Below are 20687 nucleotides of genomic sequence, written 5' to 3' on the forward strand. Positions count from 1 at the left end.
ACTCGTTACTTGGTACCTGTTCGGCTGACTGTCGAGTAGTTAGTACTCTGGAGTACTCGGATTCGGTAATTCATATAGAAATATTTTTAAAGAAATTTTGTATTTTAAAGTCATAAGTTACGTGTGTTATATCACTGTTGGTAAGGGGCCGAGTAAGGAGCATTCGGCTGAGTAATCAGCCAACTCAGCGAGTTTTATATCACTGTTGGTAACCTTGTTAAGCCAATTTTAGTAGATAAATAATGATTTAAATGAAAAAAAAATCAAATAATCGGAGGTTTTTCTACAAAAAAAATTAAAAAAAATTATATTAATAACTTTTTATGTAAAAGGCTTAAAAAGTTAAAGGATTTTCTAAAATTTGTCGTCTTTATATTGTAAACCATGTTGATTTGTTTACAGATGTGGTCCAAATGAAAAGAGAAAATGAGATATACCATAATCCCATTATGCCAACAAAAAATTACTACAATGCCCCTTATTAGGTTTGCCTAAATAAAGTTTGGACTATACTACAATGACCATAATGCCAACAAAATGTGCCTAACTAAAGTTAAAAGAGCATCTTTAAGGGACCTCGAAATACAATACAATCCCCCTAATGCAAACAAAAATGACCATAATACCCCTAACAAGTTGACCCAATTGAAGGGCAACATCAAAAATGATCATGATTCTACTCCATAATGACCCCAAACCGAATAAAATGAGAAACAACTATGACAATGACACTACTCCATTTTAACCCCCAAACCCAACAAAATGACAAAAATACCCCTAACGAGTTGACTCAATTGCAACAAGATAAACAAACGACGAATAGAAGTACTCGATAAATCTCAATGATTGAAGATGTATAAACAAATCATATAAGTTTCAAGTTAAAATTACAGTTTCAAATTTCTTCCTCCCTTCTCTCTCTCTCTCTCTTTTCTCTTACATATCTCCAAACTCCATGTCCATATAAAAGAAGAACAAGCCAAAGATTCTTCTCTCTCTTCACCTGAAACACACATCACAAAACAAAATCATACATCACTAAACACATTAACACAACAAAATAGCAACATACTTTCATTCTTTCAAAATTATTCCTTACAATGACACTTGTCTGAAAATCAAGACTCATCATCATTATTATTATTGATATTATTATTATGAATCTGTGGGCCCGACCCCCCATCCGATGACTCATTATCATCATCATCATCATCATCATCACCATCATCATCATTATCATTATCATTATCATTATCATTACCACCATCATCTACAACTCCTTCATTATGACTCTCCCCCCATAAACGTGTACTCGGTCTCCTCCTAATGGTGACATGGGCCCGGGCCCGCGAGGTCCCGGACCAACTACTACTACTCCTTGAGCCGCTTCGCGGTCTAAAAACCCTAATCAAGAAAAACACGGTTAACCAACCACCTTCATCAAAAGATAAAGCAGTAGTAGCACCACCATTTCCTGTTACACCATTTTCAAGATTTTCACCATTTTCATCAGCTATTGAAGATTGAAGAGTGCTCAACAAATCTCCCATGTCTCTTTGTCTTTCTAACCTCCTCCAATCCCTTTGCCTGTCTGGATCAGCTTCTGATGGTCTCACTAACGGGTGATCCAGCCTCGCGTGCTTTCTCAGGTCAGCATATGTCCCTGAAAACTCACATGTTTCACTAGCACAGCTTCTAGTTTTTCCATTCATGAATCCTCGGGCAGCTTCCACCACTATCCATCCGGTCACCTGCCCGCGACATAGCGGGCAGGTTAGTGTTGTGACAGGTGTTGGTGTTGATGTTGGTGTTGGTGTTGGTGGTGTTTCTAATGATTCAGAAGATGCTTTCTGGAATTGATCAAAGCAATTGGAATGGCGATAGCTTGTGTCACACATGAATGGGCGACAACCTTTTTCATGGGAAGAACAGAGGAGAAGGATGGCGTTGTGTGGGTGTTCCATACATACTGGGCATCGAGCTTCTTCCCATTCTTTTATGTTTTCGGATTCTAATGGGTTTTTGGAAAGTGATCGTTTTGAGTGACTGGTGTTGCAGACGTATGGAGATGTCCAAGACCTGTCGATGGAGACGGATCGGTCTCTTCTTTCTTTAGGCATCTTTATGTTCGTCGATGTTCAAACTTCAAACAGAAATCCTGGTAACATCAAACAATCAATTGCAAGTTCGAATTTGATTTCATTTTTTCAAGCAATAGCATCCAAAAAGAGGGCACAACAAAAATCATATCAGAAATGAGAAAATTAAGGTGGTAAAGCATCATATCAAAGCCCTAATTAGCAAAAAAACAGATAATATATCACGAAATCGGAAGCCCTAAAAGTTACAAGCTCAACAGCTGAAAATTGGCAGCGTGAAGAACAAAAGAGATGAAGTCAAACTACCGAAAATCAGATTAAGCGGGTAAAAAGCCCTAGGAGATCCAGGAAAGTAAGCAATCAGAAGCCATAAACTTAATCGCATAGAGAACTGAGGGACTCGGATAGAAATTAAACCTCAAATAAGGATTTGAGGAAAAACTTACCGGATAAACTATCTCGATTGCTTGATTCGTGAACCAAGAGTTCACGATTGATCTTCGATGAGTCGATCAAAATCGAAACGAGATAGCAGACTACTGTTTGGAGCTGATAATGTGAAAGAGCTTCTAGAGAGAGAAAAAAGAGGAGCTTCGTAGGGCAAAAGGTATGCTTTTATATATACAAATGAAGTGTCCGGTTTTTCAAAATTTAAACCGATTTAATTTTCATGAGTCGGCGCCGGTTTGTTTGTCGCCAATGAAATGAAACTTTTTACTTAGACCCTAAGCTTTTGTCTTTTTATAAAACTCGTCCCTAACATAGTAACAAACATGTAGTGCAAATGATACTTCACCTACCATCGTTTCATTATCTTCGAATGATAGGAGTCATGATATTCCACCCTTAAACACATCACGACCATGGAAGATCCCTCGGCTCATTTTCGATGAGTCTAACCCTTTGGATTGGCTCTTTCAAACAATCGGTTGATTACTTCACCTACTATTCCATTCCACCATTGCAACACATTTCACTCACACGCTTCTACTTTACCTGTGAAGCTTTGAGTTGGACCGAGTTTTCATGTGCCTTAGAATCACGATTCGGGTCTTTATCCTTCGGAGAACCATCAAGTTATATTGTTCAAGCTACACCAAACCACCACAATAGCAGCCTACTAAGCCAAGTCAGTAATTGTGTTAATGACCTTTATTCATAAGCCTTAATTAATTGTTTTATTTTCGGTTTAAGCCACGATATCAAATCTGAAACCTCCATCTACTACCCACAATCTTTACACCGAACCTTCCTATCAGCAAAATTTATTGAATATTAAGTAGCCACGAATACAATAGACATTAGTTACTCCAACTTCAACAACACGTTGTCCACCACCACACCCCTCCTAATAGGACCGCCTGAACTAAACCATATTTTACTCTTCATAATATTTTGAGTCGGTTCCCTCTAAAAACTTTGTGTCGAATAACTTTGCTTCCGCTTTCTGGTATCCATAAAAATTCTCACCCAACAAAATTTGTAATACACCCTAATTTTTTTTAATCACCGACGATGATGATGCTTTCGATACTACCCAACCCTTTCTGAAACATGAACACCCACCCGTAACCACCACCAATAACTCTCACATTCATGATATCGAACCAAACCCACACTTCCCTTCACTTTCCATAGCCGCTTTTCTAGGTTTACCATTGCCACATGCCATTCAACTTAGTGACACCATTAATGACCACACTATTACTACCTTAATTGATTTCGGTAGCACTTATAGACGAGGGAGTCCTTTCCTCCCAACCCACTTAATCTACTACCACATTAGCACCACATCAACTTTTCTTCTCCTATCTTTTCCAACCCACCCAAACTGCAACACTTGAAAACCCTATTTTTCACAACCCACTCATTTTTAATTTTAAAATAAATACACAGTAATTAAAATCTTTCAAAATTAATTAACAAAAACATACAAAATTAATTCACAAATTAATTAAGAAGATACTAAGTTAGTTTGGTACAAGTCTAACTCTTAAAGCAAGAAGAAAAATTGCTTAATGCACAAGGATGAGAGAGAGAGAGTAGTAAGAGAGAGGAGGAAGCGATTTCTCAAACTAGTTGTCGCACAATAACACTCCAACCCTCCCTAGACCGTCGAAGAAGGAACCACAAACTGGTGGTACCGCCGGTACCGCCCAAAGCCAATCTATAACCCACCCACTGATGACTCCGTTCGACCTTATAACATAGCCCAACCCCGTTCTCTTTGATTGATCAATGTGTGATATTCCGAATCCTCATTACTAATGGAATCAAAATGATCTCTAGATTGATCAGAAGATCCTTTCAATTGGCTAGAATCCCTTACTTGAACGAAACTAGATCTTGTGGAATCATATTGAATATTTGACGATACATTCCGTACCTTGCGAAAAAACCGATCCTTGTTTACCAACCACACATTCTCTAACCAAATCAAATTCTCTCTCGATACGTTCCTCAAAACATTTGATTCGGGCGGATTCTTCCCCGCTTGATCTACACTACGGCTAACTCCACTTCGTCCTCGACATCCTCAAAATTAACCACTACTATGACAAACTCTCCAAGTGCACTTTTGGAGTCAACGGAATTAGTTTTATCGCCTATAATATCTCTTCTCATATAATATCATCCTTAGAGAAAAAAGATCATAACCATACAAGCATAGATGACACCTACCTCTTTAACAACTTTACATGTATTTCAAGATTTGACAAGGTTTGAGCAATTATAAGTGCGAGGATACACAACCATTGGAACTCCACTAAAACCCCCAACCTTTATGTGGTCACCTAAAGCCGTCAAATCATTCTAACTCTTAAAACAACCATGGCATCACTCCTCACCTTGGCACTATTTGGCTTTTTAATCCCATTCCCCATGATTATAGATGCATAGGGGTAATCCATTAAAGAAGTACTATCTTAAAGATACACATCCATGACATTTTTCAACAAAAATGTACCCTCAAATGCAAGCCAACTCCAACAATGTTTGAGAACTATATGTGACTAATGAAGAGGTAAAGAAATGTTTAGAAATAGTTATTGGATAAAAAATTATCTATTTACCGACCAACATAAAGTCAAACATACAATCATATACTAACACAAGTCATTTAAATACCCGAACAAATCAAATGAATCGCATAACTACTATGGTATGATTTTGAACAATATTACAAACCAGGTAAAGAAAACAAAGTTATTAGTGATCTAAGTTGGTAGACTACGCATCTTACATACTTATAAAGCTTGCATTTTCCCTTGATTGTCATGCATTTGAAACCCCCCACAATAATTTGCTAAAACCTCATGCATTTGAAACTCCCAAACCTTTTCACCTTCTTAATAATTAATCACACATAATCAATGGTAATTCATATCAGATAATAATTTGCTAAAACCTCATGCATTTGTATGGTATTAGATTATGTTTGAGTTTTTGGGTTTTAGACTTTAGTAATGGGTAATCTGTTTGATACGTTGGATTTGAAGCTATCTTATTCCAATTACCCAAAACAAGAGATAAATTAATAATATATGCTCATGCATGTTTTGTACAAGCCCCAATCAAAATACAATATATCATGATCATACAATTAAGTGTCTTTTATTCCATTTTTGGCTTTATAACAAAAGTTTGTTTACGTGGTGAAGAAAGAAAACTTGAAGATGAATATTTAGGTTGAATGTTTATATAATATTTGTTTTAAATATATAATATAGATATAAATACACAAATGTGTGTCAAATACACCCGATCACAAATTTAATGTTATAAACTACAATATGACTCAAAGTGGTTTTCCAAATATAATGTTTATACTATAATATAATATATTAGAAGAATACCATATAGTAGATGAATCCCACATGTTGTGCAAAAATTTAGTTGCATAGATAATATATTATAATTATATTTCATTTAAAGTATGTTAGGGTCATTTGGTTATTACATTGTTGTATTAGGCACTATAGTCTCATATATTTTGAATGACTCTTACAAAAATGATGTCTGTAATTTGAATATAACGTAATATCTTATGATGTTTATTGAATGATATTATCTTCGATTGAGCACTTTTTAATTGGAATCAACTTTATTATAGTTAAAAATTTTGGCTCCGTTTTTTCTTTTCATTAGTTCTAGAATATGATTTTTTATATTAACTTAAAATATGTCACTATCTTAAAATAGATTGAGAATGAGATTTTTTTATATTTACTTAAAATACGACACCATTTTCTATTCAATAGTAAAACTAACAAAAGTCGTTAAATATGTATTTGTATGAGGTTCAACATAAATAGACGACCACAAATGAGAATCCATATCTAATCAATCATCAACTAATTACATTAGATACTAATGTGTACATAAAAATTACATTTTAAATTTTAAACTAATAGTAAAAAAAAATCATTATTGATTATGATAAAAAAATCTGTAAATCAAAAAATATACATGCTATTTAATTGCATACAAGTTTTATGTATGGCTTAATTCACAATACATTAAACCATATATAACCATACTAAACTATATAATTATCCCACTATGCAACGCGCGGACATTCGCCTAGTTTATGTTCATAATTTTAGCCCCCACTACCACTTGGTTGAATGAATTTTTCAAGTTCTTGGGAGACAACCCATAAGGTCACAAATTCCTCTTCATAATCAAGGACCAGCCATCAAGTTTTACTTTTCGTGACTACTTCGTCTAAACAAATGGACACTTATTTATTCATGATGTTACCAATATTATACTAACACTTTTTTAAGAGTTTCACTTCTCCACACTTGGTGGCCATTCGGGAATCATAGTCACATACTAAAGGTTTTCCTCTCATTTTTTTGTCGAACATGCAAACTAACATAAAAAAATACATCAAGAATTGTCAAGTTTTTTAAACCACCAAAGCCACAAACCACAAACCACAAACTATATGGACTTTTACAACCATTTCCAACACCATCAAATCCATGGGAAGACAACTCCATGCATTTCGTTACACGCCTCCTGTCATCCAACTGGAAGACCACCATAAGGGTTATCGTTAAATACCTTACCAAGTTCACCCACTTCTTATCATTGCCAACATAATTCAACGGTTCATAATTGGCTACATTTTCTTAGGGGTGGTAATCCTGATATGGCATGGCAAGAATATGTGACGCACAACGTGTAACGTCTCAAAAATACTAGATATATTTTTTAAATCAACTAAAACATTCATTCATTACTTTCAGAGATAGTGATAATATAAAAATTAATTCAAATAACATTAGAGTGGTAACACAATCATAAGTATGAAATCTCCTGTGGATGCGGTGCAATCATGCCAGACTCTTCACCCTGGAACCAGAAGTGCCTGAAATATTTAAACCACAAAACCGTAAGCACAAAGCTTAGTGAGTTCCCCAAAATACCACATACATAACATATTGGGTATATTTTAACCCCAAGAAGATGATATGGGCCAAATCATAGTCTTATTCTCTGCCATGGGCCAAATCACATTCTTTACTTGTACATGTGTCAGGGGTCATATCTTGGCCTTCCATACAATTGCCAGGAGCCAAACCCTAGTCTTACATGTAAATGCTCGAGGCCAAACCCTAGTCTTTCATATAAATTCTAGAGGCCAAACCCTAGTTGCCTATGCAAGTATCAAAAATACAACTAACATCCTACATAGTATAGTGTGATAACCTACCTCGCAACATAGTCAAACAACTAATCATCTCACACAACCAAGAAATGGGTACTACGCACCACCTACCGAATCACAAGGTAAACCCTTAGTTGACCTTCTAAAACTAGCAATTTGACTAAAAGTTAACTGAAAAAGTGAGAAATTCAGTTGCTCTGATATAAATTGAAGAATTGAGTGAACCTAGACTAGAATAGTCCAAGTGTTGAAAATATTGAAACAAAGTTTCAAAATCATCAAGTGGCAAGTAATGCGGAAAGTAAATATTTGTGAATCAACCAAGTTAATGAAAAAACGTTTTTGTATGTTCAAGATCAATGATTCAAAAGTGTCTCATATTCATAAAGATCCAGTTACAAGTGTTTGAATTGTAAACACACTAAAACACTCAAATGGCTCTCTGAATACTAGTCTAAACAATAAATATGCAGAAGGATTAGGAAGAAGCATGAATTAATCAGGGAATGAGCAACTTTATAATAGATCCAAAGGGGCCTATTTATAGGTTTTAGAAAGCCCATGACATGGCTTGACCAATCAGGTGTTGACACGTCATCATGAATTAGTCATCAATTGACACATTTGCACTACTTAACGAAGAATGGATGTAATATTCCAATCCCGTTAGTATTCTGTTAGGGATCCATCCAAGTTTTGAGTCTTCATATTTCTTGAGCCTTCTTGATCAATATTGAGAATATCATGAGCATCATGTTGCTCCATTGTCTTCTAAGATGTATTTAACTTCCAGAAGTGCCATTGATCAAGTTGAGTTGTTTCTTGAATGTTGGAATGCGCCTTGAACTTGAAAATGTACAAACATGTGTTCATGATGGTCCATTGAGAAGTTGGACGTGCTATCATTGTACATGATGTGGCATGTGCAATCTTGTTGAGCCATCAATGTGATCATGTTGATCTATTGACTTGAGATGAGCTACCAAGCATTCATGTTGATCCATCAATGTCTTGTTGAGCCATAGAGTTGTGGATGAGCCAACAATGTTTCTGATGAGCCATCAATATTCCAGATGATCCATCAATATCTTGATGCTCCACATATGATCTAGACGTGCCACCTGAGATCATGATGGTCCAACTTGCTTTCAGCAAGTGCTCCATGTCAATTGCAAATGCTCCATGTCAACTTCAAGTTCTCCATGTTCATCAAGTGATCCATGTCAACTTCAAGTGCTCCAACATCTGATTCTTCAAACACTTGTTGAATCTTTAGGATCTTTCCAACCTGAAACATTATGATAATGTTTATTAGAAAATGCAAATCAATACTCAACTTATTTCAAGTGACAATCATATAAAACTATTTCCAATAGTTTCCCTCTATGTGATGGTTACTAAAATAAGGAGTCTTAAAAGTGTGCAAAAGGAAAAATATTGATTTAACATTTACCCCCTCTACTTCAATGAAATTTTTTGTTGAAGTAGATACACTTACAAAAAAACTTTAAAAATGATTCGAGAGAATGTGTTCCTTGAACTTGAAAGATTTTCTTAGAGAAAATGTAACTGTTAAATATGACAATTGGTAAAAAAATTCAAAAATCTGGAATTGATTTAAAAAAATAAGTTTAAATTTGCACAATCTACACAAAAGTTAATTTTGTTTTGTCAAGATAGGAAAATAAATTGACAAAAGGAAAAATTTGCAAATTCGTTTTGTGTTTTATTTAGGCTTGAAGTTTGAAGAAAAATTATATATAATTGACAGCTTTAAAAGCTGGTATCCTAAAAAAACAAGAAAAAAAAAATGTGTGCATGTGTGTTAAAAAGATGGTTTGCATGACATACACAGATGTTGTGTGTTTCCCTTTTTCTTATTCTAGCTCTTGCGACACATGACTGTCACAAATGAGTAACATGCTCAAATGTTCAAGTGTCACAAAAAATGTCACAAAATGTTTGTGAAACTTTGTTTCTTCACAGCTACATGGTGGGTTTTCTTGAGGTTTATGTGCATTTCACATTGGCTTTACAAGACACTTTAAGTTGGTTCACAAAGGTGCTTACAAGATAGATAGATGGTGATGAGAAGTGAATGCTCATGATGGTGTGATGATGCGCCAATGGAGTAGAAAACTCACGTCAATGTGAGGATGCACAACAGCACAAATGGTGATGTTGAAATCACGAGAAGAGAAGAAAGCTGGATTGAGAAGCACACAACAAAAAAAATGTAAATCTCGCCTAGGATTTGTATATGTATTGTGAAGGCTCCAAGTGATATCACTTGAGGAATTTGGAGATGACACACCAAGTTCACAAATAATGAACCAAATAAAAGGAAGTCTGATCATATACATTGATCAGATGTTAAAAAAAATAATATCGACAACTAACAGAAAGGGAATGTTGCGTAACTGAGATACCTACGATCGCAGGTAGTGGATGTGGTGTTGATTGCGCCAAGGGGGATTGATACGGGATGACCCAACACAAAAGAATTGTTGATGATGGATGTTGGAGTTTGCAAAAATTATATGAAGATTTTGGCTTTACAGCAGTCTGCCAGTCCAAGAAGATCATCTAACAAGAAATATTTCCCTCCATATTATTCAAGGAAATCATGGATTTTTGTATAGTCCATACAGGGTAAATCTTTTTATGTCATTTCCTCACTGACTAAAGAGATGGAACGAAGGGATTGAATCCCTAGCCTGTTCGTCAGATCATGACTGATACTCGAGTGTATGATATATTTTCCCAGAGGGGTATTATTGTCCAGCCAAGGTGCATCACTATACATCACATCCCGTGCAACCATGAGAATCCATCAAAAACATGCACCAACAATGGGGTGTTGGAAGATTCAAACATTGATCTATCTAATTGAAAATCTGAAACAGCTAAGGTTTGTAGATGGACAGATGGTGATGTAAGATTCACATGTGATGACACTACAAGGGATACCGAGCTATGCCGACGACACCTATCCCGACGACACATGTGGTCGTTACAAGTCCCCCTATCCTGAGGACATGTTGTCGTCATACCTTTTGCAAACTTTGACCGATTTCCTTTGACCATGATATCTGTGTCGATGACAAGTCGTCGCTACAAGTCTGGCAGGAGCAACAAAATTGTTCGTGGTATTCTGAAAGTCTATATCGACGACATGTCGTCGAGATAGGTATCAAAAAATCTATTTTCCATTTATTTTGATTCCATGTGCCGGAAATACAGTACGGCGTAGTTTTGTGTATTCTATACCGACGGCGAGTCGTCGACATGACACGTGATGATCCGCATGATACGGCTATCCTGATGACAAGTTGTCGGCACTGGTTTTTAATTTTTTTTTTGTTTAAGCAAAAAACGAAACGTCATCATTTATATAGACCCTATACCGACGACATGTCGTCGACATAGGGGTTTACCCTAAAAAAAAGCAGTCTTCGTTCATTTGCACACAGCGACGCAGGTTCACCCGCTCCGACGAAAATCTGCTTCTAACTTCCATAACCAACGATTAGCCCCACGTAACGTATTTTCTACTCCTGTTTCGTTGTTTATTGCTGTGTGGTAATGATTTTTACCCCGGATTTGGCGGGGGGGGGGGGGGGGTTGGTGTTTAGAGTTGTTCTCCGGTGGTGAAACACCACCGTCCGTCTTCCACCGCCTCAACCTTCCCCACCAACGAGTCGTTCACCGGCGACCCTAGTTCCAGCTTCTCTACTTGACCACTGTTCGTTTTTTATTGCAGGTAAGAAACTGGTAGGTTTTTCTTGTTTATTTTATTTTTTTCTGATTTTATTTATTTCCGGTGACCACCGGCCACTACGCGAGGATCACCATCGACTTTGACAAGCGGAGTCCGTCCATCATAGCAAGAAAAACGAAACACAAGTTAGCTTTTTTTTTTTTCTAACTTTTATTGAATTTGAAATTGTATATATGTATAAGTTTATATGAAATTGAAATCGAAATTGATCCTCCTTTGATTATAGAATTGTGTTGTTTGTTTGGTATATGTGTGATTGTGTTGTTTGTTTGGTATATGTATATTGTTTGTTTGTTTAGGTTTATATGAAATTGAAATTGTCTACATGAAATGTTAATTTACTTGGTTAATGTTATATGAAATTGAAATTGTGGTTAAAATATTATATGTAATTCAAATTTGTTTAGGTACATATGAAATTTAAATTGTCTGTATACAATGTTAATTTACTTGTTTAGGTTTATATGAAATCAAAATTTTGTATGATTGTGATATTTGTTTAGGTTGATATGAAATTTTATGTATAAAATGTAAAATATGTATGGTTGTGTTATTTGTTTAGTTTATTAGCTTGAGGGAATGAAATGATAAAGTGTTTTATTTTTAAGTTAAAATGTTCGTCATTAAGAACAAACGTTACTAATAGCAACATAAAACAAAATATAAAAATATTTAAACTATTAAAAGTACGTTTATTGAGAATAAAGTTTATTAAGTAAAAAATATTTAAATTACAAAGGTTACTAATAGCAACATGCTTTTTTTAGCTTGTTTATTAAAATATTTTATTTTCATTTCTATTTGATAGTTATAACACAAAACAAAATAATAAAACTACGTTGCTATTAAAAGTACGGTGCTATAATAAAACAAAAAAAAACAAATAATATTAAAAGTATAATCTTGTAATTTAAAAAAAAAAGATGTATATATATACTATAAATATGAAAGAGAAGTGAAAAATAGAATGCTTTAAACAAACTAATAAAAGTACATTGCTATAAAAGTACATTGACTCATTGATTTTTAGTTTACGTCTCTTCTTTGTAATCATCAAGAGCCTAGAAATACCCGCCCGGAATTGATTTAGAAATTAATTTCGGGTTGTCCCCGTTTTGGGAATGCTTTTTGTATACTTTATCTCATTTAGGATGTGAATATGTTTGCATTATTGTTTGTTTAAGAAAAATTTGGTTGTCGTTTTCTCCTTGCTCCTCGGGTATATATTTCTTTATATACTTGGGAGCCAAGGGGAAATGCTGCCGATTTTTTTTCAAACAAACAATCATGCAATACACATTGACATATGAGATAAAGTATTCAAAAAGTGGGTTTAGAAGCCTACTCTTGTGAATACTCTATCAATTCCGTCCGATTTCTACTTCTAGGGTATATATTTATTTATATACTTGTGAATACTTATCCATTCCGTCCGTTTTTTTCTCAAACAAAAAGTCATGCAATACACATTCACATATAACCAAAATACAATTTAACTATGTATACAATGTAATTTTTAATAATGAAACAGTAATGACGATCGATAAGAGTTGGATTCGTGAAAACCGAACATCCCCAAAATTCTTGGAAGGTCTTAAAAACTTTATGGAGATTGCTAGGAAACATGTTTACTCTGAAGACAAAGTGCGTTGTCCTTGCGTTAAGTGTGTGAATATGTATCGACAGTTGTTGAGTACAGTTTATGCCCACATACAGGACCGTGGGTTTCTAAAATCGTATACTATATGGATTCATCACGGTGAGAAGCGTTTTGTTTCGGATTTGGGCTACAATTCGACTCCAATAAACATTCCAACAACTAATGAGAGGTTCATCATCGAAAACTTTGGAATCATCCAAGTATCGGTGTTGTGAATGAGATAGATGTCGTGAAAAACACTGAATCAACTGATTTTACTTTGGTTGTCGACTTAGGCACCTTGCCTATGCAGACGACTTTAGGTGAAGTTAGTGAATCAAGTGTGGTTGCTAGGAGGAATGTTGCTCCTACTATAAACGATGACGATTTCATTAACGATGACAATGATGATGGTGATACGTACTCTTCAGATGAAGAAATAAATAATGAAAACTATGACAGTGATGATGATGTTGTACATATATATTATTCTAGTGATGAATCTGATTGATGGAATGTAATAGTTATTATATATACTGATTGCTTATAATATTTGCTAAATTTTCAAATGTTGCTTATTTGTAGTTTTATTATATATTTTGAATGTTTGTAAATTTGTTAAACAGATGGAAGAAGTCGCGAGGGGACACGGAGGAGACGGTAGGGATAGTCCTCCATACGGGGTCACACGCGGTGTACCATCGGGTTGCCAATCTTGTAAGTTACATGAAGTTTTGAAGTATTAGATATATTAAAGTTTTAATTTTCTAAATTTACAATTCTATATGTAAATCTAGCACAAGCGAAGAATGTGAATGTGAATGTGTGTGGCAAAGGGAGAAACTTAAATTTATACGATGAGTATGAAAATAACAATCGTAGGCCTTTGCATTTGAGAATTGATATCTCCGGGCGGATGTATCGATTTGTGGGGGACAACGGGCAAATGTTTGTCAGACTGATCTCAAATCTGGTGGGATCACAGGCACCGTTGCATTATCATACTTGGCGTCGTGTTCCTACCAAGTACAAAGATGATTTATATCTAGAGCTAGAAGTAAGTATACAATATATTTTATATGTATTGGATTTTACACTTATTAAATATTTTTTTACTAATCAAATATGTTTATCCTTTTGCAGACTTATTTTGATCTTAATAGGTATCGGGGCACAGACTTGTGGGAACCCCTTCGAGCGGGTATCCAAGCAGATATTCAAAGAGCTTATCGAGAGCGCAAGTATCAGGTAAAAAACATTTTGATAGAGTTGGTGCATATCATAATGTGGAAACATGAAGAAAATGTCCACCGACTGATTGGACCGCCAAGCTTGGAACAATATGATTGATTTGTTGTTTTTGACTGATGAATAGAAATGCACGTCGGTCGAAAATAAAGTTACTAGGTCGAAACTTCCGCACATAAGTGCTCACGGATGTAGATGTTATGCTCAACGACGTTATTTAGAGGTAATAAAATACATTAGTATTATTTAAAATTGTTATTAACATTTGTATAAATATATTTATTGTTTTTTCACTTATTATACGATAAAATGGGAATTAAGCAGCAGCATATTGAGAGTTTAAGACAAATGCGCTACAAAGAAGGTTCGGGTTGGTGTACAATTCGAGCACAAGAAGATTGAGTAAGTGATAAACGAAATGAATGTGTTGTTTAAATTTATTATTATTATTATTAATTATAGTTTTTTGTTTAAGAATTATTATTATTATTTTAATGTTTAAGTTTAGTTGTTTGTTTTAATTAACGTATGTTTATTGTTTTCTTTATTTTAGGAGAAAATTCAAGAGGAATACGAGAAAATGCAAAACGAGGTTGGAGAAGGCAGAGAAGTAAACAAGGAAGAATGTTTAGAACGTGCCCTTGGGACGAGACGCGGGCATGCTCGCGGGGTGGGTAGGAGACCAACCGTCAACTTCAGTTTAATTCCAAATAAACGGCCTTCCACTTCCAAATCCTAATCTCAACCCCAATCTTAATCCCAATTTGATGCACAACAAATGCAATAATATTTGCAACAATATAATGCATCGTTGGCGGCATGTATTTCGAACTTCCAACCACCACCATTTCCTAACTTTCTATTCAAATATAACACACAAGCAAGCACCTCTCAACAATTTGCCGAAAGTATGGAAGAAGAAGGAGAAGAAGAAGAAGAAGAAGAAGGAGGAGGAGGATTGAGCATTTGATTATGCTTATGCATATTGTTAGGGCGTTGTAATGATCCTTGAGACAAATATGGGTAGGTGTGGAAGGTAGTATGGGCATGTACTACTGAAAGCACAGGACCCATACACGTAGCAAGGAAGTCACAACCCCTAGGGATTTGTTAGGAGTTGGTTCCCCGTTATTATATGGAATGTCTGATATCTTCCTGGTATATTTTTAGTATGGTGGTTACGAGGCGATTTGAGGCCGAATCCGGGCCGGGATCAGGATTTGGGCTAACATTGTCGGGGACCATTGGTTAGATGAGTTGGATGCCAGGATTTAGGAGATCCTGCACAATGAGGTTGCTGCATTATTCCTGGTTGAGTTGTCGGAGATGTTTGGGTCTATTAAGACCGCTATGGTTGAGTACTTTGATGAGCGCTATGTAGCCATTGCTGAGACGGCTGCCACTGTAGCCTCCGCAGCCGTAGTAGCTGCAGGTAGTGAGGCTGGTTGGGCTTTTCAGTATTAGGACTTCGATAACACAAAGCCCCTGACTTTCAATGGAGTACATGACCTGATCATAGCCATTAGGTGGTTATATGACGTGGAGGGATGCTTTTTCACGTGTTCATGCCTTGCTGACCAGAGGGTTAGGTGCGCTCTGAACCTATTGAGGTCTGAAGCGAAGGATTGGTGGAGACTTGTTATGGGATTGTATTATGATGAGCAGAGAGTTACGGTATCATTTGATCAGTTCAGGGAGATGTTCCGCACTCGTAATATTCCTCTAGTTGAGCGCGAGATGTTGGCTTAGGAGTTTTTGGATTTGAGACATGTTACGGAGTCGGTGACGGAGATCACCCAGATGTTTACCGAGAGGGCGATGTTTTTCCCGGAGTTTGCTTTTGAGCATGCTCAGATGACTCGTTATCGGAGCATGCTCAAGACTGATATCAGACAGTTCATGTCCACTCAGAGATGTGATACTTTGTTGGAGTTACAGGAGGCTGACAGGCGACATGAGCTTGAGATAGAGCTTCAGTTGAGAGAGCAGCGGCAGGCCCTTATACAGGCGCAACCGACGCCAAAGTGGTTCAAAGCCGCTGATTCTAGGTATGGAGGTTAGCGTGGATGCACTTGTGGGAAGTGTGGGAAGGTTAATGCCGAAGCTTTTCGATCGGGTGGTGTGTTCCGCAAGTGTGGCAATGAGGGACACTTTGCGAGGGATTGCCTCCAGTTAGCCCCGGTTCAGGATCTGAGGATTTGCTACACTGCAATCAGATTGGTCACGTAAAGACCAAGTGGGGGAAAGTTGTAACATCCCAATCTTCCGGTATGAATTTAAAAGCTTATTATTTATATTTTCATGGAAGCTCGACGAGTTGGAAGGCTCCAACTCATCGTGTAGAAATATATTAAGTCGCATATCCTTCAAGGTCTACTCGACGACTTGGAAAGCCCCTACTCGACCAGTTGACGACTGTTTATGAAACCCTAATTTTTAGGGTTTTGCACCCTATTTAAAGAACTTATGACTCATTTGTGGCCTCCCTCATTTGAGTGTTTGTAAACTTAAAGAATGTTCTTTGGTGCTTTTCTTGAAGGAGCTTGAAGTTGGTGGTGCAATGTTGAAGGGAGAAGCTTTAGATCCAGGATTTGCAGCGTTGTTACAGCCACTTGGAGGTATAAAGTCATTATCTTGATCATCCCTTCTTCTAAATCTCTTCTTTTAGAAGTTATAGCCATTATTAGCTTATTTTGGGAACATTCTTGGAGTTGAGCATGTTATGAATCCATGGTTTTAGATCTGGACATTTCATGGCCCCTTCTGACATAAATTTGTCATCTTTATTAAGTATTGGCCCTCCTTAATGCCCTAAATCCCTTGATAAGCCTTATTTGAGTGTTTTAGCCCCTTTGATGCCATGCATGGACGTAAAGTTAGCAACTTTACGTGGTATCTCAGTCTTAGGGGACCAGATCTATAGTTTTGAGCATTAAAATCGCTTGGACGTTTCTGAATGCATTAAGGTTGGGAAAACTCGACGAGTTGGTCTGCCAACTTGACGAGTTGGTGAAGGTTTTCCTACTTTATGGATGTTGAAGAACTCGACGATTTGCTTTGATAACTCAGCGAGTTGCCTCGATATTTTCACGATTCTCTGAACACTGAAGGAACTCAACGATTTTCTAGATGCACTCGACGAGTTGGGTCAACATGACTGTTGACCTTGACTGTTGACTTTGACCATGGTTGACTAAGTTTGACTTTAAGGAATTTTGGTAATTCGGGATTTTAATGAAGTGAGTCACATGGTGGTTGTAGGCAGTCGACATCAGAGCTGAGAGTTGGGGTTTGGCCTTCTTGATTCAGCACTACTTATGAGGAGAGTTTTCCTCACTTTACTAACAGGGTCGAAGGTGTTGGGTTTTGAGCAATCTAACACTTCCTAAGTGTGCATGCAACCCTAATAAAACTTGGATCTATGTTTGTCTAAATACATGCAAAATAATAATTTTCCAAGGTTCATAACCTATCTAACATGGAATGGGGTACTTTTAAACATAAAAGAGTTAGAAGAGATTACATACCTTTTTGATGAGTTTGATTCTTAAGGAGTTTGAGGGCCAAGCACCAATAGTGTGAATGCCTCAAATGGAATCACAAATCACCACAAACTCTTGGAAAACTTTGAGAGAGTGTATACACACACTAATTTCGGCCACACACAAGCACACACACACACACACTAGTTCACTAGTTGCCATTTCATGCACCATAAGCATGCTTATATAGTGTACATGGTTAGGGTGAAACCCTAATAACCCATGACCTTTCCTTTTCCAAGGACCCATGGGTTAAAAGCTCCATGGATCATCCATGGACTTCCATCCAAGCCTAGCCCATTAACAAATGAGTGTTAGCCCACACCATATAAAACCAATAGCCCATAATCTAATTAGTCTTCCTTTTAATCTCTAAATTAATTCATAATTAATTTAAGACTAAGACTAATTAAATAACATAACCTCATATTAATATATTATAACTTATAATATATTAATAAACATATGTGTATAACTCTCATAAATTATCCATAAATTGTTCGGGTGAAATGCAACCCAAATGGACCATGCCGGGTCGGGTCAAGTATATACCAAATAAGTTATGGACTTAGACACCTTATCCAACAGACTCCCACTTGGATAATTCTAATAACTCTATTTGCCTATATAACTTCAGGAACCAACCAGCAATCGTAGCTCTCGAAAACTCTGTTGAACTATGAAGCGTCATTTTAAGACAAGTGATCATTTAATCCTCTGTTCTCATGATATCAGCCGGACAAACACATGGAACTATGTCTTGCTTATTGTCTGGCAGTTGTTTCTCGATTTCCGATTTGTTTGACAAAGAACTTTATTGAACACATCAGTTTAGTTCTGACCGGGCCCGATACATGGGTCAACACAAAATCATCGAGGGGCCCAGATATCGCTTCTATTTCTAGAAGGAACAGATAAACTTTGACTCATATGCTTGTTCTACTACTTGTTAAATTGTACACAAAGGCACGTTTTATAACATCAAGTTACTGATGCGTTTACGTGCAATCAATGCACAACCAACTCATAGGTAACAACTCATATCTCTAGGTTTGAAGACTTATATGATATTATCGTCTCACGATCACTCGAGATAAATTCCATGAAGTGATACAAGTGAGCGTGGGTTTATACCAATACTCATAACTTATAAGTACTCATGAACGTTGCAGCAACCATTGCCATGTCTAAACACTTTTAGCCATCTACAAACCCAATTCATGACAATCTTGATTCATACCTACTTCCGACGTATGACCGATTGTGGAGGTTTGAATAAATTAATTATTCTGGAAGTCAAAACATGCAAAACTGAAACAATAGTAAATAATTGACAATGATAGTAACACTTTACTCATAAATAAATCACAAATTTTATTCATCATCAAACGTCGATTACATTTTACAAGTTTCAGGAAAACTATCTAATTTGTAAAACTAATATCGTCCCTCAGCCCGATGCGCCTCGCATGCTGAAAATGCTTAACCCTCGCCAGTCCCTTCGTAAGGGGATCTGCAGGATTCTCATCCGACGATATCCTCCTTGTTACGAGGAGTCCTTCTTCAATCTTGTGTCTTATGAAGTGATATTTTCTGTCAATGTGTCGGGATCTGCCATGATCTCTTGGTTCCTTGGCTAAGGCAACCGCACTATTGTTGTCATAGAAAATCTCCATAGGTTTCTTAATAGCTGGTACAACTCCAAGGTCTCCGATGAAGTTCTTTAGCCATATCGCCTCCTTCGTTGCTTCACTCGTTGCTATATACTCTGATTCACAAGTCGAATCAACCACCGTCTCCTGCTTGGAACTCTTCCAAGAAATTGCCCCTCCATTTAAGGTAAAGACCCAGCCCGACTGAGAGCAGAAGTTATCCCTATCAGTCTGAAAACCAGCATCACTATACCCTAATACTCTCAAGTTATCACTCCCACCAAGGGTAAGGATCCAATCCTTAGTCCTCCGCAGATACTTGAGAATGTTCTTTACCGCGGTCCAATGAGCCTTGCCAGGGTTCCCCTGATACCTGCTGACCATGCTCAAAGCAAATGCCACATCAGGGTGGGTACAATTCATAGCATACATGATCGAGCCAACAGCGGAAGCATACGGTAATTGGCTCATCTCAGCTATCTCTGCCTCTGTACTCGGACTCTGAGTCTTACTCAGTTTGGCATTGCTTTGGATCGGTAAATCTCCTTTCTTGGAATTCTGCATGTTGAACCTTTTCAACACCTTATCCAAGTAGGTACTCTGACTAAGTCCAATTAGTCTCTTACTCCTTTCTCTTAATATCCTTATCCCTAGGATATAGGCAGCCTCCCCTAGGTCCTTCATAGCAAAGCACTTCCCAAGCCAGGACTTAACCTCCTGCAAGGTTGGGATGTCATTTCCTATAAGTATTATGTCATCCACATACAGTACCAAGAAGCTAACTATACTCCCACTAGCTCTGATATACACGCAAGACTCATCTTCACTTCTCGAGAAGCCAAACTCTTTGACCTTCTCATCAAAACAAAGATTCCAGCTACGAGATGCTTGTTTTAATCCATAAATGGATTTCTCAAGCTTGCATACTCTATTAGGGTACTCTGCACTGACAAAACCCTCTGGCTGATTCATGTATACATCCTCAGCCAACTTTCCATTAAGGAAAGCGGTTTTGACATCCATTTGCCATATTTCATAATCATGAA

General features: G+C 36.8%; 1 protein-coding gene across 1 annotated transcript; it reads right to left on the reverse strand.

Annotated features, from left to right (window-relative positions):
* Window positions 1–805: 805 nt before the first annotated feature.
* Window positions 806–2709, reverse strand: LOC145066580 (uncharacterized). The gene is made up of 3 exons (XM_079013877.1): window positions 2546–2709; window positions 1100–2158; window positions 806–1003 (listed from the first exon to the last, which is right to left on the reverse strand). Exon 2 carries the CDS (start codon window positions 2118–2120, stop codon window positions 1119–1121), a length of 1002 nt encoding a protein of 333 aa, XP_078870003.1. The 5' UTR covers window positions 2121–2158; window positions 2546–2709; the 3' UTR covers window positions 806–1003; window positions 1100–1118.
* Between the last annotated feature and the right edge of the window lie 17978 nt (window positions 2710–20687).

Source organism: Lactuca serriola, chromosome 8, assembly GCF_051521515.1.
Source record: "Lactuca serriola cultivar US96UC23 chromosome 8, Lser_US96UC23_V15, whole genome shotgun sequence".
Classification (NCBI taxonomy): Eukaryota; Viridiplantae; Streptophyta; class Magnoliopsida; order Asterales; family Asteraceae; genus Lactuca; species Lactuca serriola.